The following is a 24,732-nucleotide window of genomic DNA, read 5'->3' as shown; positions in this document are numbered from 1 at the left end:
AGCGGGGGAGTCAAGGGTCTTCGGTGGGACCTGGTGGGACTGTGGAAAGGCCTGCAAGCCTCGGACGTTCAGTGTGGAGTGAGTACAACCAAGTATGGCTAAGGAGTGTTCTCAGAGAGGCAAAAGCTCTCGACATCTGCTCGGCACTTGGTCTGTTTCTCAACTGACATTTGTTTTTTAGGCACAAGTGGAACCACCAAATCAAGTTTTAATAAAACATCTGCAACTTAATGTACCTGTGGTGAATTGATCTGTTTCCAGAAACTTTCAGATGCCTAAGGCTTGCCCAGCTTTGGTGGGGAAGAGCAGATTGTTACATGTAAAAAGCAAGGAAGCACTCTGTTGTTCCAAATCTCACACTTAACACTAAGGACTAGGAAGTGCAGAAAAAAAAAATAAATAAAAAATCAGCCAGCACAGATTCTGAACAGGAAGACAACAACCTAACTACGCCCTAACGGAAGAAAGACGGGAAGGATTACTCCACAAAAAGGGAACGCAGCATTCAGAGGAGTAGCCGATCAGTCCTGGCAGGAGAGACAGTCCAGGAAGATGAAACCCAGTGATCGTCAGCTGTGCCCACCACACACGGACCACGGGTCACGGTGTCCATCCGCCAACCCGATGGCCATGTGCTCTCCATGGCGGGGAGGGAAGGAACCGTCCCAGAGTCGCCTGAGCGACAGGGATCTTGTGCCAGAGCCTCATGAGTTGGCCTGGTGGTGGCTGCCAGCCCCCGGTGCGGGCAGACCCTCCCGCCTGCCACACTGGCTGGTGTGAGACTCAGCACTGGGTCTGAGCTTCGGGAGAAGCAGCCTAGTGGGTTCCAGGGGCTGAGACGATGGGGAAGGATGCAGCCTTGGGCACCTCTTGGGACCTTGAGAGGACAGCAGCAGGACAGGAAAGCCCACACAGAGGATGGAAGAGGAGTGGAGACTGGGTGGAAAGCACGCGCCTGTACACACATGCGCACACGCACACACTCCAGTCTCCTGGGGTCCTGGAGGAAGAGCAGCCTCAGCTGGCCCTGACCGTGGAAGAGTCGCCCTGCCCTGTTGGCCTATTGCCTGGGCCCCCGGCTGCACTGATTCCGGGGCCGCTACCCTAGGGTCTGGGCACTTGGCCCTCCTGTGGAGGACACCCCTGTCCTGAACTTCCACTTCCAGCTGTGGTATTCTATCAGCTGGTTTCCACACTACTACTTCCACGTGGCAGAAGTGCCTTCATGGCCCCGAGCACCAGAGAAAACCACGGCAGCCACTTCTCAAGTCAATGGCAGCTTATTCTCACTAGTCTTTATTGGCAGTGGGAAACGCTCCACTACTGCCTTGAAAGCCAGCAAATAATTCCGTGATAAAAATAGTTCAAAGTAGACGGTACCTACTCTGTCATACAATCAGGAAGTTCACAAAAGATTCATAGAAAAACACAGGGAAACTGTCAAACGCCCAATGAAAAGCAGAAACGACATGTAAAGAGACATGTCGTTTCTATCTCTGTACCAGCTGCATAAGAAATAAGGCACCACGATCTGAGCACATTCCTGGGTGGCTTTTTTATATGCCACCTCAAAATTATAAGTTATGTTGGCTACTTGTATAACCTGAAATGGCTGTCTCCTTAAAATCTACACATGGAGATGGGGCGCCTGGGTGGCTCAGTCACTTAAGCGTCCGACTTCAGCTCAGGTCACGATCTCACAGTTTGTGAGTTCGGCCCCATGTCGGGCCCCGTGCTGACAGACAGCTCAGAGCCTGGAGCCTGCTTCGGATTCTGTGTCTTCTCCTGTCTCTGCAGCATCCATGCTCACGCTCTGTCTCTCTCTCTTTCAATAATAAACATAAAAAAATTAAATAAAATCTACAAATGGAGAATGAGGGCCACTCCTTAAACTTGTTTACAAACAAATCTAAACAGCTGATTTCCGTAAGAACAATAAGGCCTTTATTAGAGTTGCGCTACATTGTTTCCAGGATCTTGCATCTTGCTCTGTGCTGAGCACCCAGCGCCCTGGCCCGAGGTGGGAGACCAGTGCACCCTGATTGGTCCTCTGAGAGTTCTGCTGCCAGGGGTCTAAGGTTCGGGTTGGGGGGGAGAAGGGGGCGGGCAGGGTTTCGGGGAAGAGGTGGCCAGGTTGCCCCACCCAGGCTTTCTGGGGCCTCAGCTCCCAGGTTGTGCGGGTCACTCCAGGCAAACTGCCCAGGCCCCCAGGGACCAGGCTCAGAAACAGCATACCGGCCCTGGGAGATTTTCACCGTGTTTCAATCAGCTTTCCACTCCAAGTTTCTTTAGCTGATAGTTAACACCAGATATTTTTAATCTGTTCACACTGCAGAAGAAAGCATTTCTTGTTAGAAAAAGTGTAGTTAAGGTGAGTCATTAAAATACAATGACAATTGCTGCAAATTAAGTCTGATTATATCAAAACCATGGTTGTAGAGCTAAGGGACATTCGTAAAGGATACTGCAGGCTACGTCACGGTGATTTTACAAACATGGTAAAATCCTTTTCTCTGTCAGGGTTTCTTAACAAAAAAGTAAACAATGATAATTACAATACATGCACAGGTTATAAAAGCCCTGTATTTGTCGTAGGATTTATACATACAACCATGATAGTACATACGCTTGAAAGACTAAACTGAGATATAAGAACATCAATGGATTCCCAAGGATATTTATAGCCTGGATATACATGAAAGGAAGGAACTCTCTATAGGGAGTGACAAATTTACAGAGATGTACGAAACATTAAATGCTAAATGAGTTTCTCGATCCTATTCACGAATTTTTCAGTAATTAAATACTGTAATGAAATATCTCAGGGTCCATATAACAAGGATTAACAGATGAAAGATCTGGTTGAATTTTCAAATGTAGTCACTGCTGGGCTCTGCGTGCTGCAAGACCATCGGTAGAAGCAGTGTGGGTAAACTGCAAGATAAAGGAAAGAATCAGTCTTAAGACATCAGCCCGAAAAGCACCTTCCAGGGCCCCAGGTGGGGCCTAGTGCGTGCCCCCCCTCCCCAAAGACCTTCCTGGCTGAAGAGATTTGAGAATCTAGAGAAAATAGGAAGCATTTTGCATTACCAATGAGAATTATTCGATTGAGTTCATACTGGCTTAAGACTGAAAGTTACCAGATTAAAAAAAAAACAAGATGAAGGAATCAATCAACTATTCTTTTTTTTTTTTTTAGGATTTTAAGTAATCTCCATTCCAAAATGGGGCTCAAACTCACTACCCTAAGTTCAAGTGTCATAGGCTCCACCTGGCCTCCAGCCAGGAGCTCCCAACAATCAAACACTGTGGCTGAGACAGGAAAACAGAATGAGAGGAGAACAAAGCCCACCCCCCCCCCCCCCCCCGAGGCCCTCAGAGCAGGGAGAAGAGGGCTGGGCTCCGGGGCCCACACCCAAAATCTCCAAGTTGAAACTCAGCCCCTCAGAGGGCAATGTGCTTCCGCTTTTAAAAGCTAATCTCTCAACTGAGAGGCCACCAGCGTCACTCACGTGAGGACTAGAATCCTCTTGGGCCTGGTTCATTCAAGAAGGTGTGCGTAAAACAAGCCAGCCAGGGCCTGCTGACCTAGGAGCTCCACCAGACCAGGCAAAGGCCAGTGCCACTTGCTCCCGAACGAGCGGGAAGGTCAGCTCAGACCTGGAAAATCTCCTACTGCTCCGACAGCAATCCTGCCTCCCTACCACAAAAGACATTAGCAGACACTGAACCCAAACTTCTTTTTTTATGAAAAGAGTGGAAATACAGTTTTCTCCAGAAAAACTGAGAACACACCAACCTCTTTAAGTGTAAGCACACAAACACCAGAATCCTCTTAGCAGGTGTAGAGAAGCTCGTGTGTGTGTGTGTGCGCGCATGTGTGTGTGTGTGCGTGTATGTGTATGTGTGTGTGAGTCTGTCTATGTGCGTCTGCGTGTCTGTGTATTTCTGAAAGTCCCTAAGTGAGCCTGCTGCGGCTGTCCTGGCTCACATGCACATTGCGCAGACAGGACACGGGGTGTCCGACTGTGGCCTGCATGGACGGTGCCCTCTACTCACCAGCAGGAGGCGTCGGCAGGATTAAGACATGACTGGCTGAATCCAGCCTCTGTGGTGCAGATACTATGCCTGCTCCAAGCAACACAAGGGGCAGCGTGCAAATGCAGCATGCGGTTAGTCTCAAAATAGCACATGAGTGCACAAATACAGCCACACACATTCTAAACCACAGCAGCAACCACTGAGGGCTCCCGGGGCACTTCTGAGTGGGGTTCTCTCCACCCGCAAGCAGCCGGGGGAGTCCCCGGGAGTTCACTCTCAAATAGCAATGGGGCAGTAGAGGCCAGGAAAACACTTTCGCCCTGTCCATCTGCCATCTTGTGAAAGAGGGGCCAGGGCTGCCCATCACATACGTAGCTCTGCAAGTGTCGCTCTGAGGCTGGTCCAACGCTCTGAGGACACCCACGATGCCTAGTTGTAGTAGTTGAGAGAATGTGCTAATATTCCATCAGATAGAAAAGTTAAAAAAATCTCTTTCACTGTGAAACTCTGATAAGCAGAAGTGAGGAGTAACCTTAGATCATTTGAGCCTGAGCATGCCACAGCATCTGAACGCCTCGTTACATATTAAGTCGGCCATTCTCCATCAGTGTTCACATTCCAACCCAAGAGCCTCCCATACCTCCGCCAAGAGGCTGGGGCAGAGCGGCACGTCACATACAGACCAGCAGCATCTTCTCTGGCTGCATAGAGGACAGAGAGGAAGTGACCCAGAAGTCTGCAGGGAGGGTCTCTGCTGACCCAGCAGGTAAGTCAAGAGTGTCTTGATCTACATTGCTATCTCTAAGAAGGTGCCCTCCTGAAGCTTCTATCATCATCCTGGAAAATTACAGGACACATTGTGAAATAAAACCCAAAAATATATAGTAAGGTTACCAGCCCTTTAAAATGACCTCACTCTGCAAGTTTGCTTACAGCTGTTTACCCCCATTCCTGACAGCCATGGGGGGCCCCCTGCCCAGACGGCTGCCCCAGGCGGTAAAGGGAGGCAGGGCCATATTTGTGCCAGGACCCTGACCGGGCACAAGTCAGGACAGCCCTGGGCTGACCGGACCTGCCGCACCGTCTTTGTGAAATCACCTTCCTGCTATAGAAGATACTACCTTTTTGTTTTCAAAACAGTCTTTAAGCTGCGGACAGTGCTACACACTAGGACAGTCCCACCGCACCCTTTCACGTGTCCTATTCTCGTCACACTCGAGTGTTCTTATGGCAATGAAGACAGTCTTAAGTAGTGGTGTGGGAGTAAATCAGTCCTGGTGTTGTATAAGGAGACATCAACACTTCGTGTCTTTTGAAATAAACGACTGTAACCTTCCCCCAGAGCACAGGGCCCTGGACTGCAGGGAGACCTCCGGGCGCCCCCAAACGCAACTTACAGGCTCTATTGCCAGGCTGCCATCAACGTGTTATGATGTGAAAAATATTTCTCAAGACTCTCAAAAGTCAAATACCAAAAGGAAAGAAACCAAACTCCTCACCTCTGTTAAAATATTGGTTTCTCAATAGCTCATTGGTTTGGGTGTTTTTTACGTTTTTGCAGGTACATTTATTTATTTTTGAAAGAGACACAAACAGTATGAGTTGTGGAAGGGCAGAGAGCTAGGGAGAGAGAGAATCCCAAGCAGAATCCCCATTGTCACCGCTGAGCCCAATGGGAGGCCCAAACTCACGAAGTGTGAGATCATGACCTGAGCTGAAAGCAAGACTCAGATGCTTAAATGATTGAGCTACCAGGCACCCCTGTTTGTTAGATTTTCAGAGAGAGAGGGGAGAGAGAGAGAGAGAGAGAGAGAGAGAGAGAGAGAGAACGATTGTGTGTGAGTGAGATAGGGGCAGATAGAAAGGGTGACAGAGGACCCAAAGCAGGCTCCACGCAGACAGCAGCCAGCCCAATGCTGGCCTCAGACTCACAAGCAGTGTGATCACGACCTGAGCCAAAGTCAGACACTTAACCAACTGAGCCACACAGGCGCCCCAAAGCTCATTTGTTAATAAAGTAAGAGCTAAGCTTAACTTGTAAGGTAAAATTATCTCCGCATTTGGAAGAGTAGTCTGGTACATGATTCCTACAAACATAATAATCTACGTTCCCTTTTTTTTTTTTTTTTCGATTTTACTTTTAGGAAATCTCTACCCCCAACACAGGGCTCAAAGTCACAACCTAGAGATTATGAGTCACGCTGTCCTCTGACTCAGCCAGCCAGGCATCCCCAAATATAATACTTAACAGTTAACGCAAATTTAGATATCATTAGGCTGAAAACTTATTTCACCAACCCTTTGGTCAGTCCCCATGACCAAAAGGTGGTTCAACTCCCATTCCAAGATAGCACGAGCCTGAAATCACGAGCCAACACCCCAAAAGTTATGTCAATCTAAAGGATGACAACATATTGCAATTGCGTCGAAACCAAGACTTCAAACTCAAAACACTACCCATTGAATCCTAATAGTGTATTTTCAATCAGAGATGTTAATGTGGAGTCCATTAATGGGCTTGATTTACTTATCTTTGAGAGGCAGAGAGACAGCATGAGCAGGGGAGGGGCAGAGAGAGACGGAGAGAGAGAATCCCAAGCAGACTCCAAGTCGTCGGCACGGAGCCCGACTTGGGGCTCGACGCCACCAACTATGAGATCATGACCTGAGCCCAAAGCAAGGGTCGAGCGCCGAATCATCTGAGCCCCCCAGGAAGCCCACAGGAATGGGCCTTTGGGGAGAGGGGTCCATGCTCTCCGGGAAAGTAGACAAGGGTGCCGTGGAGGGGGATTTGCAGTGGGGTCACTGAGGGCATTCCCAAAGGTGTACAGTGTTCTGTAGAAGGATCAAAAGATTCCTGATTCTCCACTGAGCCCATGAGTCAAACAGAATTCCACAGGGAAATCAGAAACAGAAGCCATGAAACTTCCACGTGGCACACGAAGTAAGAGTGTTTCTCTCTCCACATAAGAGCTAAATGCACGCCAGTCTCACGAGCCTGTGAGGGGAAGGGACAGGCAGAGCTCAGGCAGGAGGAGGCAGCACCGAGGACTCCGGGCCGCGCAAAACAGACCGGGTTTGGGGAGAGAGGACTAGCTGTGCGGTGAAGCTACGCGCTGCCTTGCTCCAGTACAGGTTGCGGGGTCTCCAGCAGGAGAGCAGTGGGCGGGTGCAGACGGCCCGGTGTCACCTGGGTGTTCTGGGTCGGGATCTGCACCAGAAGCGCCAGGGCGGTGACATCGAAGGTCCCATCTAAGGCCATCAACGTGCCGTGAACTCCACCGTCTACGCGATTGTTGGCATCCTCTTTAAGGCCAATCGATAGGACCCAGCGAATCACCGGGTCCTTCCTCCAAACCAGCACCTCTGCCGACAGTAAACACCCATGGCCACGGTGGCTGCCGAAAGCTCTCTCCATCACATCCACACCCTGTAATGCAGGACAAGGATCTCCGCTGTGTGCCCCAAGCCTATGCTTCAGCTGCACACTCCGAGTGTTCTGGAAAACCTTGCTCCCGTCAGACAACACTGTTGGCCCCGAGCCTGGGCACCTTGTCACTTCAACACAAACGTCTCAGTTCTAATCGCAAAGCCCGCTTTGTGGACTCAGTTGAAAATCAGAGAAACCTGAAAAGACTCCCCAGCATATTAAGAGACTGTGACGGGACACCTCACTTTCATGCAAAGTAAGAAATATTGCATTTGCTTTAGGAGACATCGAAAAATCACCAGATGATTCACTAGTTACTTCTGGTGAAAGACTGCTTCTGTCAACTGTGAAGAGATTTAAAATGAAGTACACAGTACAGGAAACACATATACCCAGTTCATTTCCAAGGTCTTTCACTAGGTAAAAGAACAGTTGTTCAAACACATGGACACGCTTAAAACACTTACTGATCGTTATTACATTTCTCTGTAATAACTCTGTAATAACTCTGTAATAACTCTGAGACTCATTCTCCTGAGGTGGACATTGTCAACACTAGGCACCTTTCGTGGAGCCTTATGGGGCTCTATCTCACCGCCACCTCCCTGAGAACTTCACTCCTCATAGCCCACTGTACCCAGAAGCCTTACCAGAAACAGCCGGTCAACACATATTTTATAAGTGACGTGTATATGCTGTATTCCTTCATAAAACAAGGTAAATGTGACGAAGAAAACCATAAAGAGGAGAAAATACATTTACAATACTCTACTGGATGGAAACACATAACTTGCATAGAAGTGGACCTGAACGTCAAACCCTGGCTGTTCAAGGGTCAACCGTATGTTTCTGGGACTGGCCATGCATGTCCACAGAGACCACAGTATGATCCACTCTCAGACACTGCGTTATACCTATGGTAACACAGAACCCAAGTCAGCGATTTGAACATCTCAGCCCCGGAGAAAGTCACCTACACACACTCTGTGAAACTGAATCAAATGCTGGGGCAAACAACTCAATAAACGCTGTCCTCATATGACCAAGTACTTAAACCATACCTCCTGAAGATGACAAAATAAACGTAGGAAACACAGTGACATGTTTTGGCCAATTTTGTGACCTCTGGACTTACAAGACATACACATTTCTGGGAGCAGTGGGTGTGAGAGCCAGAGGGCACTACCACGAATCTTAATGTTTTCGTTACAGAAAGTACAAGGATGTGGAAGAAAACACACTGGCAACATCTAAGGGACCGAATTTTCCCAGCATGGTTCCAGGAGCAAAAGGCCCCGGAGGCCTTTTTATGTCCGTGGAGGACATAATACTGCTTTGCAGCTATAGAGTCTGTTGAACAAACGAACAGCTACTGCTTTAAAAACAGGTACAGCTGAAAAGTGCTCAGCAAGGTGACAAGAAACACAATGCTTATTTTTTAAAGGTTTTGGTGTTTTTCAGCTTGTCCGCCCAATTTGCTGAGTCCCAGGGCACCTTGGGAAGGGTTTTCGATTCAGTGGCTCCAATTCAGTGGCTGTGGGGAAGCAGAGTGATGAAATGGGAGGCGGGGGGTGTCCACAGCCACGTGAGGTCTCCCGACACGGGGAGGGGTCTGCAGGCAGAGAGACCACGGATCTAGAGGAACGAGGCCAGTAAGACCACCCACACGCTGGAAACACTCAGGGGACACCAACCTGGTCATGCAGGCTCGTCGCTAGCGCGGCTGGGGTGGACCTTTTGTCTTCTGGTGAGCAACCAGCGGATGGATTTTGTGATGCCCTTCTTCTTGGGGGCGTTGTTCAGTGAGTCCTGGCTATTGTTACTTTTGCTGAGGCTGCTCAGGGGGCCATCCTGAGAGCCTGGGGATCTGGGGGACACACAGGAGAGCATCTTCCACGCGTGCTCGTCACACGACACACCGCCCCACGTGATTAGAAGCACAATCCCCCAGCTTCTAGGGAGGGCTGCGCCCTGGGAGCTGACACTCTCTCCCTCCCAAGTATATCTGGAGTCCAAGCACCTTGGGTCGAGAACGCTCAGGACCCGTCCCAGGCCGTGACCCGGGAGCACGGAGGACATGCACACCTGAGCCACCCCAGGACGTGGTGCGAGTAACAGAGAGGCTGCTGGAGCTGCCTGGTGGGGGTGGGGGGAAGAGAGCATGGCTCCTGACAGCCCCACAGGGCACAGTGCGGCCCAGGGGAGGAGCCCTAGGGAGCATGTCACCCAGGATCCACCGGGAGGAAAAGAGAGGTCTCAGGACGGCTGGTGTGTAGGATCTGAGCAAACGAGGCTGCCCTACAGCCACCAGCATCACAAGACTCTGGTCTTTCCCACCTGCCTTTTGCCCTGCTGGCCACACCCAGGGCACCCAGGCAGGTATCCCAAGAACGCCGTGCACGTAAACTCAGTTCATTGGCCTCTCTTTGGAATCGCTGTTCCGACCCTTTCTCCCCCATGTAGAGATCAAAGGTTTCTCAGAGCTGAAAACCAGCGCACAGGCATGTCTCCTACGATGCCTGTGCCCCTTACTTTGTGGCGTCCCTGATGTCCTCGTGGCTGGCCTTGTGCAGTGCCCCTTGCTGCAGCCTGTCCAAGCTCAGGGACCTCTGGGACGAAGAAGCTGACGGTACACATCGTGCCCTTGCCGTGCTATCTTGTGACTCTTCCTCCAAATGCAGCAACTGTGGGGTGGAGAGGAGAGTGACATGATTTCACCGTGCACCCAGACAGAGGAGCACACAGCCCTGAAATCACAGCCAGCAACTCATTTGAAAAGCTCTGAGCTGTGCTTTGTGCAGCGTCCAAAACGACTTCCTAGGATCGGCCTAACGCCAGGCGAAAGGGTGGATTCGCGTCCGGGCAGTGGGCCCACTGAGACCCCCAGCCCATCTGCACCGAGGGGTGTACCCTCCCCAGGACTTCGCACCACCAGGAGCCCGGCCACAGAAGGTAGAGGCGGAGACCCAAACCATGTCACCATACACCACGGCCAGCTGAGAAGGAAGGTGTCTGTTTCCTGACGCCATTCAGGGCAAACCCTGGTGAGCACGGAGCCCTCCCATGCACGGTTGTCCAAAGCTCTTTGTTTGGGGGAAGTGGAGCGAGCTTGTGGCCTAATCCACTGTCACTTCTGGTAGCGATGCAAGGCTGGAATCTACGGGGACGTGTGTAAAGTGACAAGGCACCCAACCCCCTGACCCCACACTCGGGTCTGACTTCTGCTTCTCGGGGACATTTCGGTTGATGGTACAAACTGACGGACTCATCTGCAGCTTACAGACAGTCTGCTCGACACGGTGCAGACACAGTGTCCCTTGGCTGCGGTCACGACAAATGAACCCCTTCAGACTCCACTTTTCCTTCTGTGACAGGCTGTGGGTCTGCGGCTGTGTGGCTGCGGGCCCTGGGAAGGACCGTGGGGCCACGGACCCGCCAGCGTTACGACCCTTGACAGGTCCTGGTGGTGAGGCAGGGCCGGACCTCACGAGACACACGTGTAGGACTGGCGAGACAGGCACAGCCAACCGGGTTTGCACCAGGACCTCCGAAGCTGCATGGGGCTCGGGACGCCCATGGCGGTCAGCACCAAGCGGAGCTGAGCTCAGGGAAGACACAAGCTTAACCAACAGCTCCAAAACACCTGCCTCCTCTCCTGATTTCCTGACAGTCATCAGACAACAAAAGGCTACCTTAAGAGGCTACAAATTATCCACATAAAACCAAACAGGGTCAGACTCACGCAACACAAGTACATTTCATACCCAGGTGGAAGCAAGGATATGGAGAAAACAAACCCAAAAGGGAACAGGACAGGGAGCCACACTAGCGACCAGGCTACGAGGTGAGCAGAGACGGAGGGTTCCGGGAGCACACCCTCCCCTGTGTCACAGCGCAGTCCACACACAGGCCCCCGCCCAGCACTGGGTCCTGCCAGACTTGTGCCTATGGGCCATTTCAGTCTCCACCAAAACGGGAGGCTCCGGCCAGGCTGGGAAGTGCAACGCCCGTGCTGGCCCTGTCTGCATGGACCTGACACCCACTGCCCGTACACCTAGACTTCATCCCCCAAAACCTCCAAAGAGCCCTCCAAGTAGCCATCAGTGAGCTGCGGGAGCAGGCCGTCCTGCCTGGGTGTTCATCACACGACCCTCTGTTCCTTGAGAAAGTCTTGCTACAGAGGAAAAGGCAGCACGAGCCAGCAGAATGCAGGGCGTGCTCTGTGCCCCGTCGCCGATGTGAGCTCCTGATCTCTGAGGACCGTGCACCGATGGGCAGGGTGTGGATACCCCAAGGGCCATGAACCTTTCGCTGTCCTCACTTACCAGGAGACCAAAGCAGGAAAAAAAGATGGTGATGAATACACCCCGGTCACAAAACAACCAGTGACCGAACTGGCACTTGAACGCAAGAATTCAACTGAACGGACACACCATCTGTGCAGTGGAGGGGCTCCCCCAGCTGCCGCCCAGCTCTGTATCAGAGGCACGGCCCTGTCAGCGCATGGCTGGGAAGGTCTGGGATGGGGGTCCGGTCCAGGGAGCAAGGCATCCCAGTTATGAGGCGGACTCTCTGGTCGAGGGTTCCGTCCCGAGGCACGGCGCTTCCCCTGAGAATGGGCACACCCACATCATTGTCCTCTGGACACAGGAGGTGTCCTGTCCGGGCGAGGGGCACTGTAAATGGGAGAAGGGCGCCCGAGCAAAGGTGGGGTATGTGGCAGAGTGGTGTCGTGGCCGGTGTTTGCCCTGCAAGGTGTCCTCATGCACAGGACCCGGGCTCTCAGGCTCTGGTTGCACATCGGGAAATGGGCTAACCATACAAGCTGTGGCTCGCGGGGATGTCTGTGAGGGCCAGGTCACAGGATCCTAAACCACTGCACACACCAGGTGGCGAACCCTAAGAGCTCTCTGAATGCTGCTGGCTACGGCTGTCAAAAGTGGTTATCCCGAAATCGAAACTCTATGCCTCTGCTTCAGTAATTTCTCTTCCTAGAAACTTCTATGTCTCATGGAACTAGGTACGCAGCGCAGCGAGCAAGACACAAACGAGAGACAACGGTGAGCTCTGGTGGCCGTCGCAGGTACCGTGGAAACCGGCCGCCACGCTCCAGCCCCCAGTGGCTCCTGGACTTTCCCGCACACGCCAGCCGCTCGTCCTTACCCAGCTGTGGTGCTCACTGTGGAGAGACGGGCACTCTCCCCCACACCACAGACAAACACAGCTAGGTTGCACTACGAAACACTTTCGCTTTCTCCGATGCTTCCTTCCCTCACTAGGCTGACAGAGGCATGCAAAGAAAGGAAGAGAAATCAGATTTGCTGCACACTTGGAAGCTACAATTTCCAAGACCAAATGAGGCAAACATATTTGAAAGAGAACAACAGGACGGATATAATTGAGAGAAGATTTAGAAACAACCACGACTGGAAGCAGAACTTTGTTCCACCACACATCTGAACGTAATAGGTTATACAATATTTACCAGAGACACTACCAATTATCACTCGGGACGTAAAACTCCATGACAACATACACAACTTATTAAAACACGGCATCTTGTAGAACAAAGACATCTAACAGGTGCCTATTCTAAACTTTCCTGTAACCGTTCTCCTTGTTGAAAACCAAGTTACACTTTTACAGTATCACCCTAGGGGATGCCGAAGTTCCCGCAACACCTTGTATAACACCAAACAAACCCACTCTGTTAATGCCCTGCTGGACGTGAATGTGAAATCCTGACCTAGAATTTGATGGACAACCTCTCACGAATCACCGTGCTGGTTACAGGAGGGTGTCCTGGGCAGGTACGTGATAAAAACGGGCTTAGGGGCAGGTGACAGCTTCACGTTGTAGGAGTCCTGAGTTTCAGTGTAGAAGGCAGTACTTGTGCTCAGTAAGCCCATGAGATTTGGAGTCCTGAACACGAGTGTCGGCACCGCAAAGCGTGCTGTCTGTATCGAGCTTCCGTTCATCTATGCTCAGTGCCTTATCTCTTTTGAAGAAACACTTCGTTTACAAATTATTATCTGGATCATACCCGTATCCACCTGTACTATACAGTGATACGCTAACGACAATTTATGACTACTGGGGCAAAACCCCCTCTCTAATGACAAATGAAGATACAGGAGAAACAACACGAGCCAGCCACGAGTGATCACAGACGCTCCAGGGCAAAACAGCAAAATGACAAAACACAAACCACAGAACTTTTACCCTGTGTCTCCTTCCAGCTAGCACTGCGTCTCTGCTCCCAACCAGAGTTCAAGTCCTCCAGAAAGCTGCCCCTACTGTGTCTACACAGATTCTGGGACTCTGGCGAGTGGGCTTCAGCGCAAGGGCTCCTGGACCAGACCCCCGTGGTCCTCGGCCTCCACCTTGCCTGGCCCCACCCAGCATGACCAGGCCACCGGTCTCCCTTTCCCTGAGCACCTGGCTCACTGAGCTCCTTCCACCTTGTGACCGCTTGGTCTCTGCCAGTTCTGTCTCTCTCTCTCCACTGCCACACTGGGCAGTGCCCAGAGAGCCACCCTTGGACTCTGGGGCTATCCACAGGTGCCCATCTAGGGACTGGTCAATCATCTGTCAAACAGAAATAGATAACTAACACACATATCACCTTTTACTTCCCATTCGCTGCTGGTCTCCCCTCACTACACTGTGCACACACAGGGGTGCAGGCCTCTCCTCTGACTTTTTATCTATTTATTGTTTTCTTTGTTTTATTTCAAGTGGGGGAGGAGCAGAGAGAGGGAGACAGAGAGAATCCCAAGCAGGCTCCAGGCGCGGTCAGCGCAGAGCCCCATGCGGGGCAGCGGGGCTCCGGGTCTCGATCTCACAAACCCAGAGACCGTGACATGAGCAGAAATCAGCAGTCGGACGCTTGACCGACTGAGCCACCCGGCGCCCCTCATCTGGGTTTTTCAGTCATGCTGCACCCTAGCTCTGGGACGATGTCTGCACCAAACTTGTTCCATGACTACAGGTGCTCAAAACTTACACAAATATATAAAAGTATACGCGGCTGAAGAGACAAAGGACAAAAGTACTTAAACTCCAAAGGTGAATTCTTTGTTGTTCAAGGATGAATACACGTGTTCATTTAACCTTCATTAGCGTTTCGAACCCTTACTAATTTGCATTGTGCTGTGCTTAACACTAGGTCCTATCTTAATCCACATTGCTACTTTATACAAAGGAAGAACAAAAGCTCTCAAAAGTAAATTCCAAGGCAGCAAAAGAAGAATGGGGGAAGGGGAAAAGAGAAAGCAGCCTATCAGTCCTTTAGTTCCAGAAGAGCCTCACAGACAGAGGAAAAGGCAGGTGACATTGGAGCAGGCAGGTGGGTCCCACGAGAGCCCCCAGAGGATGGAGGTCCTTGCCTTGGAAGGCTCATGTCGCAGACGGGCCACACGGCCTTTCCGGTGGCGCCGCAACACCGCGCTGCTGCTGGTGCTGCTGGCATCCGTGGGGCTGCCCGCCAGACGGAACCTGGAAGCTGGGATGCTGCCGACGTGCGTCCGCCTGAAACACGGAGGAAAACGGTCAAACGAACACGCACACACACACCAAGGTTGTTATCTAAAGAAAAGTGGACTTTGTCAGCCAGGCCAGAACCCGTCAATTGGGAAAATGAGGTCACAGAAAAAGGTCTCCAAGGAAGGCATCCTTGCCCCTGGCTGCAGTGCAAGCCCGCTAGCCGGGCCCTGTGGACACAGGGTCTCCCGGGCCCAGCAGGTGCAACGCATCCCCGCGGCCCAGACGTCCCCGAGGTGGAGCAGCGCCTGCCCCCAGTCAAGCTGTCGTCCTGCGTGTCTGCACCACCTCCTGCCCAACTGACCGGAAAGCACTCCTATACGTCCCTCTGGCCTTCACCTGCCATCGGCCCACGTGTGCCAAGGCCCTTGCTGTGATGCCAGGTGACCCCAGGTTTTCCTCCACCAGCCACTATCGGGCGCCCCAGGGGCATCCGCGGCAGGATCCTCGGGAACCACACCTCGCAGCTCCCGTACACAGGAGGTGGCAATGCGCCCGGTGTTTCCGAGGCAAAAGCGTCTCTGGCCTCTGTGCAGTTAGACTAACACACAAATGTCCCCCTTGGCCACAGAAGTCTCCAGAAAAGTTCCATGGAGCCCCGAGCCCCTAGGGTGGAGTCACTTAATTGGGCTGTCAGCTGCTCCCCTCAGCAAAGGCTCTGGGCAGGAAGCTCTGGGCAGCAGCTGTGAAGGAGCACCCGCCAGCCCATGTGCCCGGCCTCAGCCACGGGTTCACCCTCCACACTTGAACCCTGCACGGGAGTCCAGTGGCTCCTCGCTCTCTGGAAAAGAACAGAGGCTGCCTTCCATTTCACAAATCCTTATGGTCTCGGGAGACAGAACACACCCATCTGATTCACATCAACTAAAGAGGGGGCCTCTGGCGTCACCCCTTGTGGCCTGGAGACAGAGCCACCACGACAGGGCGTCTCCTCTGTGGTGCTTCAAGCTCTTCTCTGCGGCCTTTCAAGAAACGTCATTGACACGTGCTGCCTCAGGGTACTGATTGCTTCTAAGACAGCCAAGTCGGAACTGCCCGCTGGCCACAACCATCTTCCCCTCCTCTGGTCCCCCCATTCCCAGAAGAACTGCTCACCTGAGCTCAGGTGGTCTAGCTTCGCCGCTGTGCGGCCACGACACATCGCCAGTCGGGGAGAGGCACACACGCCACCCCGCATGGGACCTGGCATGGTTCGTGGCTCCACGAGGTTCGCGTGTGTCCCCTGACTCTGACACCCTATCTCAGGCTCCCTGGCTCCCGACCCCAACACCCTGCATCCAGTCCTATCCCAGAGCTCTCTCCCATCTGCCCCGCCTGCGTGTGGAAGTTGGTCCGACACCTTTCTTTTCCTCTGCAACCCAGACCATGTCATCTTGCTAGAGGAGGACACAAACAGAAGACGTGGCTGTGAGGTCGTGCCAGGAGGGCTCAGCTGTGCAGCCTGCCTGCCGCCTTCTCAGACTCATCCCCACGGCCCCCGGCCGCTCACGGCGACACAGCTCCCACCAGCCTCTCTTCTGCCACCACACGAGAGGGCACTTTGTGAGACGGCTTCAAACAGACCCTGTTCCTCAGCCGGTCTCCTGCCCGGGGTCTTCTGACCACAAGGCCACCTGTGACCGCGGCCAACGCCTCCGCAACCACGGGAGCACTGCGATCCTCTCTATCTTTCTCCTTGGCCAGCTCACCTCAGGCGGGTGACGGGCGTGGACGTCCCTCTTATGGCAACTGCCCCAGGGTGCCACCCTCCAGGGGCCTGCACAGCCCCTTCCCTTGAGAACTCCAACATGCCCTCGAGGGGCCTGCACCACATCCACTGTTTGCTCCCTTGGCCTCCTCACACATGCCCGTCTTCAAGCCCTGGAATGGTGACACTCAGCACACTGGTGTCTTGCTGGCGAGGATCTCCGTCAGCCAACCAAGAGGCTGCTCTGTGCCCGGATCTTCCTGTGTGCTTCTCTCTCCGGACACACATTCGCTGTGCCACCAGTAGTTCCGTGGACACGGAGGGCCGCTTGTGCCCCTACCTGTACTGACTTCTCCTCTCTCCTACAAGCAGGCTCAACAAGGACAGCCACAGCACACCCTCGACTCTCCCGAGAGCCCCCGTCAGCAGCCGCACACACCCCAGTGAGGCCTGAGGGGGCCTGCCTTTGGAGCAGGAGCCTGCTTCCTGCACCCAAGGGGGCCCAGTCAGCTACTCGAGGCACTGTCACACCAGAATGACTCTCACATGGTACCCATTTCCTACAAAGAAGCAAGCAAACCTTTTAATACCTCGCTGACAATTACTGTCTGCAGGACGCAGCTCACAAGCCGGCTGACCCACTCCCTCACAGGCGACTCACCAACGTCCCAACAGAGTTACAGCGATTATATGTCATTCTCCGGTCTTTTCAAAAATATAAGAAACTGCGAGCACTGCGCTAACCCCACCAATGTCAAGGTGACCTTCACAACCATGGCCACGTGTGCACTCCCATGGTGACCCCACTGGCGTTGTGGAAGGGACCATAGCTTCCAGGGATGCTGGGCCGAACCTGGCACGCTGGACCCCTCCTAGCCCCACACCATCACTGCCACACTCGGTGGAGGGAGGCCGCAAATAAACCCACCCAAACAGGAACAGAACTTTCCCTAACTTCCACTCCTCCTCCCATGGCTGTGAGCTCTGTCATGCCTCCCGGTCTCCTGAGATTCCAAACCTAACCTCTGGAATGAGGTTTTACTTCTCCCTCTTGCCAACTACTAAGCTACCGGCTCCCTGAGCTACATCCAGTCACTCTGCCCATTCGGCCAAAGGATTCCTCTGGAAGAAACACAGCAGGTGCTAACATAGGTGTTTGTGAGGTGGTTCATGTTAGGCACGGTGAAGGGCAGTGTCCCCCCCAGCCCCGCCCCATCATCAGTTAGCTGGTACCTGGAAAATGGATCGCGTCAGACTACAACACCCTCAGGGTTATTGTGTGTAACTCTGATCCGGTTCGGGTCATACCATGGCACACCCACGGTTCTACTTTGGAACCATGAGCTGGTTCAGGTCATACTGGTGACAGAGGGAAGCCACCCCCAGCCGCATCTCAAACAGATCTGTGAACCGGGAAGTGTCATACCCATGGTGAAGCGAAGAGCCTCTCACTCTTGCCCGCTTTAATACGGCCCTCAGTGCTTCCATCTTCCGGAGAAGGTGATCCTGCAAAGCAGCAAATGACAATGACACTCACTGCAAGCAAGGTTAACTAGTCTTTGCATCAAGAGTCCGTTCAACACAGAGCACAAACTGGTAGTGGCCAGAGGAGAGGAGAGTAGGGGCAGTGGGCAAAAGAGATGATGGTGATTAGGAGGCATCAGCATGCAGATATCAAATAAGGCCGTCTCGGGGATGAAAAGCACAGTACAGGGAATACGGTCCGTGATACCCTAAGGACTCTGTATGGTGACACACGGTGACCACAGTGATGGTGTCGAGCACAGAGTCACGTGTGCAATTGTTGAAACGGTACACTGTCTACTTGAAACTGATACAACACTGTAGGTTCATTAGAATTCAAGAAAAAATGGAAAACACTACTTGCATCAAGTGTGCTGAAATGCTGACCATCATAACCACGCTGGGTAAATTTAGCAGTTACGAACCCGAAGACCATTCTCTCCAAGAGTCCTCCAGTAAACACCCGGATCACCAAGTGAACGTCCTAAACCCTACTGAACAGTCAGGTCTCAGGCATAGCAAGGTTACAGAGGAGAAACACCGAGCCACTAGGACTTCTTCCTAATTATGTAGAGAGGAGCAGGACTTTCTGGGCGGTGGGGGAATAGCCCTTCTGTGCAATAGGCACGTGCTCCGTCGTGGACCCTGTGCAGCCCAGCCTCACGTCTGCACACGCAGCGCCAGGGAGCCAAACCGACGAGGAGCTTCGGTCACACAACTACCCCCTAGGCAGTGCCGTCCCAGGCCGGAGACACCGCCGCACGTGGCTAACTGAGCGCCCAAAATGGGGCTGGTCCCGACCACAGGGGATGGAACTGTGAGACGCCCCGTGGGTTGCAAGGACTGAATGTAGAAAAACATTGTAGAGTAGCTCCTTCATGTCTACACTATTTACTTGATACAATAACATGTTGCCTGCATCGGGCTACATGAAAACTAACATCACCCGTCTGACCATTTCAAATGCAGCCGCGAGAATCCTTGGGATGACACCCGTGTCACCTGTTACCTTCCTGCTGGGCAACGCTTCGCTCAATGAAAGGTTTACGCGAACATTTTAGCTTTCGAGCGAACCCCCGAAGGGACTCAGAAATCTGAACCCCATAGGCTGCTCGCCTCCAACTCCGCCACATGCGTGCCATTCAGACTAGCGAGCATGGGGCCTCTCGAAAGCACAGTGGTGGCTCGCCATGGAGGAAGTGTGAGCCCCAGAGGTCACCTGCTCCTTTCCAGTCTCAACCGATCACTGAATGATTGAGAGATGGAAATACCTTCTCACGTTGCGTTTCTTGTAACTGTTTTTTCAGATTGCCAACTTCTCCTAACACAGACTTCTGAGAAAGGTACTGACAGTCCTTTAGTGTTGATTCTTTCAAACGTTCCACATGCTAGAGCATGCCTACGTTTCTCTTTACAATAACGCAGCACCACAGACAAGGCATGGAGCGGATGGCCATACCAACGAACCGGGTCACATGACCACAGAGTGAAATGCTGTCTGTGAAACTGCAGTAACAGCCTTTACTCATACTTTGTCCATGTACAATTTCTTCACGGATCACTGTCTGACTGTAAGTATGACAAGTTCCTAAGTTTACTTGCAGCAGGTACACTGGTTTGTACTAGCTTTTAGGGTCTGTGATGCCTCAGTCACTTGGGAAAGCTGACCTACGTTTCGTACATATACTTCCAATCTCACATACAACTATTCTACCGAAAGGCTGGCCCCAGTGATCAAGGTAGAACCTCACGTGGGGTATAATAACGCACCTCATAATGGGTTTTACCCAAAACAAGTGTGTCGTGTAATTAGCATTGCTCACTGGTGTCTCCAAGTGCCAGTCTTAGGGAAGATTCTGGGCTCATCTACAGGGACACAGGTGTCACCAGAACCGGTAGTATCAGGTCCGCATCCAACTGTCACCACCAGAGCTTCTCTCACAGAGATCCTATGATACTGCTTCCCTCCCGTTACACCTCAAGTGTATCCGTTATGATGCTGTAAGAGTCCAGGCTTAGACTCTTTCCAACCCAGATGAAAAGAGGGAAGGCAGGAGATGGAACAGGAGATACTCTGTTTTCAGCTGGTTAAATGCTTGACAGAACTGCGCACTCCTACCGGTCCGTCTGGACAAAAGAGGTAGAAATTAGCTCCCCAGACAAGAACCAGGCTGAAGGTTCCAGCACAGGGGTGGCAAACGAGGGCCTGCCGACCACATCCAGCCACCGCCGGGTCCTATCAACAAAGGGTTATCGGCACCCGGCCCCTCCCCTTAGTTATATACTGCCTATGGCTGTTTCTGTGCCCATCTTTGATTAGCATGAAGCTAGCTTACTCCTTACGTCTCAGTTAGTAAAGGCCTAAAATACTTACTCTCGGGCCCTCCCCAGACCATACTCCTCTCCTAGACAGTGAGACGCACCTTCCCGCACACAGACGTCGGGCAGGGACAAGACACTGGGAACTTAACGTAGGCAGTGGGTAACAGCCTGCAGTTTTTCCGTGTGAAAGAATCATTTCTACTTTCTGCAGTGGCTGTTAGCCTCTGCTCCACGCTGCTCCTCAGCATCACAACGTGAGCGTCTCCTCTGTGAGGACGGGGGCACTCAGCCGCTGTCTCTCATGTCCTACCTTATCTTCTGCAGCAGCCATCCTCTCTTTTAGATGACGCTTAAGACGCTCGTCAGATTCAGAAAGGAGCCGGTCAATAGTGCCGGACAGATGTTGATTAGTCTCTTCCTTCAGTTTTTCTCTCTGCCTGACCTGAAAGAGAAGACGCAGGCTTCAAGCCAAAGTGCGAACACCGGCTCAGGCGTGCGAATGGCCAGCGGTGTGACCCACACGCACGCCATCCTCGGCTGCCCCTTCCCACGGCACTCTTTGGCCTGCTTGTGCGTCACTGCCAGCACCGACCTAGCGGGGCACAGAAACGCAGGAACCTGCTTCCCAGGGGTCATCACTTAGCAGGTCCCTTTGTTTCTGGGAAACAAAACGCGCATGGGCCCTCACGAATGTCCTCATTATCAGCTCTCAGATGGGCTCAGGAGGCAGATGTACATGCAGGAAAGAGCACATTCTGAAGGGGATCAGCTGAACTACACACGAGAGGAGGCATATTCCGGGGCGGAAACAGAAGCTCGGATCTGGCCTCAGGGGGAAAGAAATGAATCCATTGACAAAACCGAAAGATAAAAAAAAATCCACTTTGGGAAAGATTCAGTGGTGAGAAAGACTTTCACCTGTTTTTCGTGAAATTCACACATCTCCTGAACGTTTTGTAATGGAAACTTGTATTTACCTCCAGTAATTTCCGAACATAACCGCAAAGTTCACGGGTCTGTGTTTTATCGAACTCTCATCAATCGTATGGTTAAAAAACTTGTGTCTACCGCATATCCTGAATTAACCCAAAACAGAAGCGGCGAGGACAGGCCGGCAGGATTCAGGGGCTCCTGCCGGGCGCAGGGCCGTGGGGTACGGAGTACACATGTGCCCTGCAGTCGGGGGGCCCAGGGAGGAGGAAGAGCCCACAGGACACACCCGCAGGCTAGGCAATGGACAGTCCCTCCAGGCTCGGGCTTCCTCATCTCTAAGCCACACCTGCTGGCACCTCTTTCCTTGGGAGCAGGCAACAGAAAGCACGACCACCACACCTCACACGCAGCAACGGCCATCACTTGGAAAAGACCCTGGCCACCCCACAAGAAGGGATCGGCACCCAAGTATTTTTCAAGCAAAGCAGCTTAAAAGTGTCCTTGGAATTGTCTCAGTTATAATAGAATCCTTATCTCAACACCTGTCCCTCCAAACTACCATACAGTCCTAAAGGCAATGAGGTGCTTCTCTAAGTAGGTGAGGTCGAATTCTCGGCCCAAGAGGCTAGCGTCTGGTTGTGCTCACGTGTGTGCATGTGTCATGGCAGGCTGGGGTCGGCCAACACGAGCCGTCACGCTGGCATCAGAAGCTTCACTCCGCGGAAACTCATGTTTTATTCTCTGACCCTGAGGGCCAAGCACACGAGTTTCTGGTGTAAGTTAAGGGTGAGTGTTTTGAGTTTTCTGGTGAAAACAAAACCTGATGGCCTTGGATGGACGTCCCAAGTTGGGGAGGCTGCTGCCTGCTCTGTCTCCTGGGTGTTTCATGTTGACGTCCGACCAGCTCCCGCAGGGAAAAATCTCAGGGGATTCAAGGGACACGGGCCTCCCTTTCGTCAAGGCTCGATGACGCTATTCCTCTTCTTAGGAACATCTACCCCGACCTGTGCCTTTACATCTCAAGTAGAAAGTAGGATGTGGGGACCAAGGTCAGGCCCGTGACCTGATTTCAGGACCTCAGTGTCATGTCCTAAGGAAGGAGACCCCTCCTCTAGGCTGCCCTACCCCAGGCCAGTACATCCGCTTTGGCCAAGGGACACCCACGAGGTCCCGCGTCAACCGTGAGTAGCTGCTAATGAGCTGGTGGGCACGGTGGGCTGTGCGGGTGCCTCCACCCCTAGGTGGCACTGCCTACGGGGCCCCAGCGTCCAGAGAACATTGTCCATATGCTAGGAGTGTTCACTAGCATCCAACTCGCACAAGAGTGCACTGTACCCCTGATGGGATCGAGGAGGGGCCTGGCGTCCACGTGGGGAGAAGTGGGAAACAAGGGACCGCTCCCTACCCCGACACCCCCAGCCTGCGCCTCATCCTCAACCACTGCCAGGTGCGCGGCTGCTCCGCCCGGACACGTACCCGCTGCAGTTCTTGGTTCTTTTCCTCCAGCTGGGCCTCCATCTGGTGCAGACTTTCCTCGATGTTGCCACGCCTCTGCTCGGCCTGTGGGCGACAGTGGGGTCAGAAGAGCTGGCTGCCCCACACCACACGCTGGGCCTATGCACGACAGGCTGTGAGCGGCCTTCCGCCTGCTCACAGTCCCTACCGGCTTCATGCGTCCCAGTGGGAGGCAGTGGGCTTCCATGCTGGTGACCGGGGGTAGGCAATGGTCTCGTCCCCACCCCGGGTCCCGGATCCTTGGACGGTGCCTCGTCCCCCGGCAGACACCCCTGTCCACTCAGCACGGACAGGAGGAAGCAGCAAGCGGAAAGAGCAAACAGGCGTGCTGCCTTCCTAACCTGGGAAGTTACTTCCAACAATTTAGCTTCCTCAGCAGCACAGTGTCCAAAGACAAAGGGTCGGGCTACACGGCTGACCAGGGACAGGAGAGAGGACAGGTGAGAAAAGAAACGGAGACTTGACATGCAGATCACAAAGGAGGAGAGACTCTGTTGGAGCCTGGGCCTGTGGGCGCCCAATGCCGCCTGCCCGACTTGATGGCAGCCTTGAGGGTCATTATCCCATGACGAACCCACCCCCTTCCCACTGGGACCCTCACTGCACTGGAACCGGTGACACAGAAGCACCGACAGGCTCCCTGCTACAGGTTCCCTCAGCCCAGGTTCTGGAAGGATGGACTGGCTGCCCAGTCATGTGCTCCCTCGTCCTGTGTGCATCACTCGATCCCAGCACCGACTACATTATGTCTGGAAACTACCTCTTCAACTGCTGCCTTCGTCCGTGGGTGGTGAGGGCTGTGAGAACTGGGAGGGCAGGGACTGTGTCTGGCATGTTCCTCGACTCTATTTGTGGAACCTCCGAGTGAATTCCTTAAAGATTTATTTCTTACAGCGGTGTCTGGGTGGCTCAGTCGGTCGGGTTCTGACTCTTGGCTTCAGCTCAGGTCATGAACTCAAGGTTTGGGCGTTCGAGCCCTGTGTCAGGCTCTGTGCCGATAGCATGGAGCCTACTTGGCATTCTATCTCCTTCTTTCTGCCCCTCCCCTGCTCATGTATGTGCCCAGGCTCGCCCTCTCTGTCTGTGTCAAATAAATGAACATTTAAGAATTTTTTAAATAAAAACGATTGTGTTTAAAAGAGGATAGGATTTTCTCATTTCTCAGAAAAATTCTATGCTTTTTTGTTTTTTTTTTCCTTCGGTAAGCTCTACACCCAACGGGGAGCTCAGACTCATGACCCTGAGACCAAGAGTCCCAAGCTCCACTGACTGAGCCAGCCAGGCACCCCTGTCCTTCTCTTGCCCAAGGCTACTATCTTGAGCTCTGAGTCGCTGACTTAACTCTGAAAAGCAGTGAGTCTTAGATGCAGCCAACGGCAAACAGCACACGTCGGACAAAACCGGAGGGAACAAAACTGGGGATGATGCCTGCCGTTTGAAAAGCATTCCAATCTCAGACAAAGTAGCCCCGAAAACAGATCTCAGCTGGTTCGCGGACTTTGGCACGCCGACGTTACCGGTGAGAAATGAGATACGAGAACGGACCGCCTTGAAAATGACATTCCCACCATGGGACCCAGAAGGAAACGGGGGCCCCACCTTGCAGAGGGTGGCCTCCCTCTGGGCCGGCTCGGCTTCCACCTCGGGCAGCGACTTGGCCTTCCTCGGGGTCTGCTGCAGCTTCCGCTCCGCCACCTCCAGGCGCTCTTGCAACTGGCGGTTTTGATCCGCAGTCTAG

General features: G+C 52.8%; 2 protein-coding genes across 2 annotated transcripts in view; both read right to left on the bottom strand.

Moving 5' to 3' along the window:
• LOC123383596 (liprin-alpha-1-like) overlaps positions 1–24,732 on the bottom strand; it is a 163,665-nt gene that overhangs the window by 114,755 nt on the left and 24,178 nt on the right. Inside the window, exons 8-9 of the mRNA XM_045051541.1 lie at positions 24,594–24,728; positions 22,956–23,039 (exon numbers count right to left, since the gene is read on the bottom strand). Of these exons, the coding sequence (XP_044907476.1) occupies positions 22,956–23,039; positions 24,594–24,728 (219 nt within the window). The remainder of the gene's footprint in view (positions 1–22,955; positions 23,040–24,593; positions 24,729–24,732) is intronic.
• On the bottom strand, positions 1,922–22,274 carry LOC123383598 (liprin-alpha-1-like). Its single transcript, XM_045051544.1, has 7 exons — positions 22,126–22,274; positions 20,857–20,988; positions 18,127–18,206; positions 14,860–15,001; positions 10,004–10,155; positions 9,166–9,338; positions 1,922–2,934 (listed from the first exon to the last, which is right to left on the bottom strand). Exons 2-6 carry the CDS (start codon positions 20,875–20,877, stop codon positions 9,170–9,172), a joined length of 564 nt encoding a protein of 187 aa, XP_044907479.1. The 5' UTR covers positions 20,878–20,988; positions 22,126–22,274; the 3' UTR covers positions 1,922–2,934; positions 9,166–9,169.

Source organism: Felis catus (assembly GCF_018350175.1).
Source record: "Felis catus isolate Fca126 chromosome D2 unlocalized genomic scaffold, F.catus_Fca126_mat1.0 chrD2_random_Un_scaffold_46, whole genome shotgun sequence".
NCBI classification, from domain to species: Eukaryota; Metazoa; Chordata; class Mammalia; order Carnivora; family Felidae; genus Felis; species Felis catus.
This window is presented reverse-complemented; position numbering and strand designations above follow the sequence as displayed.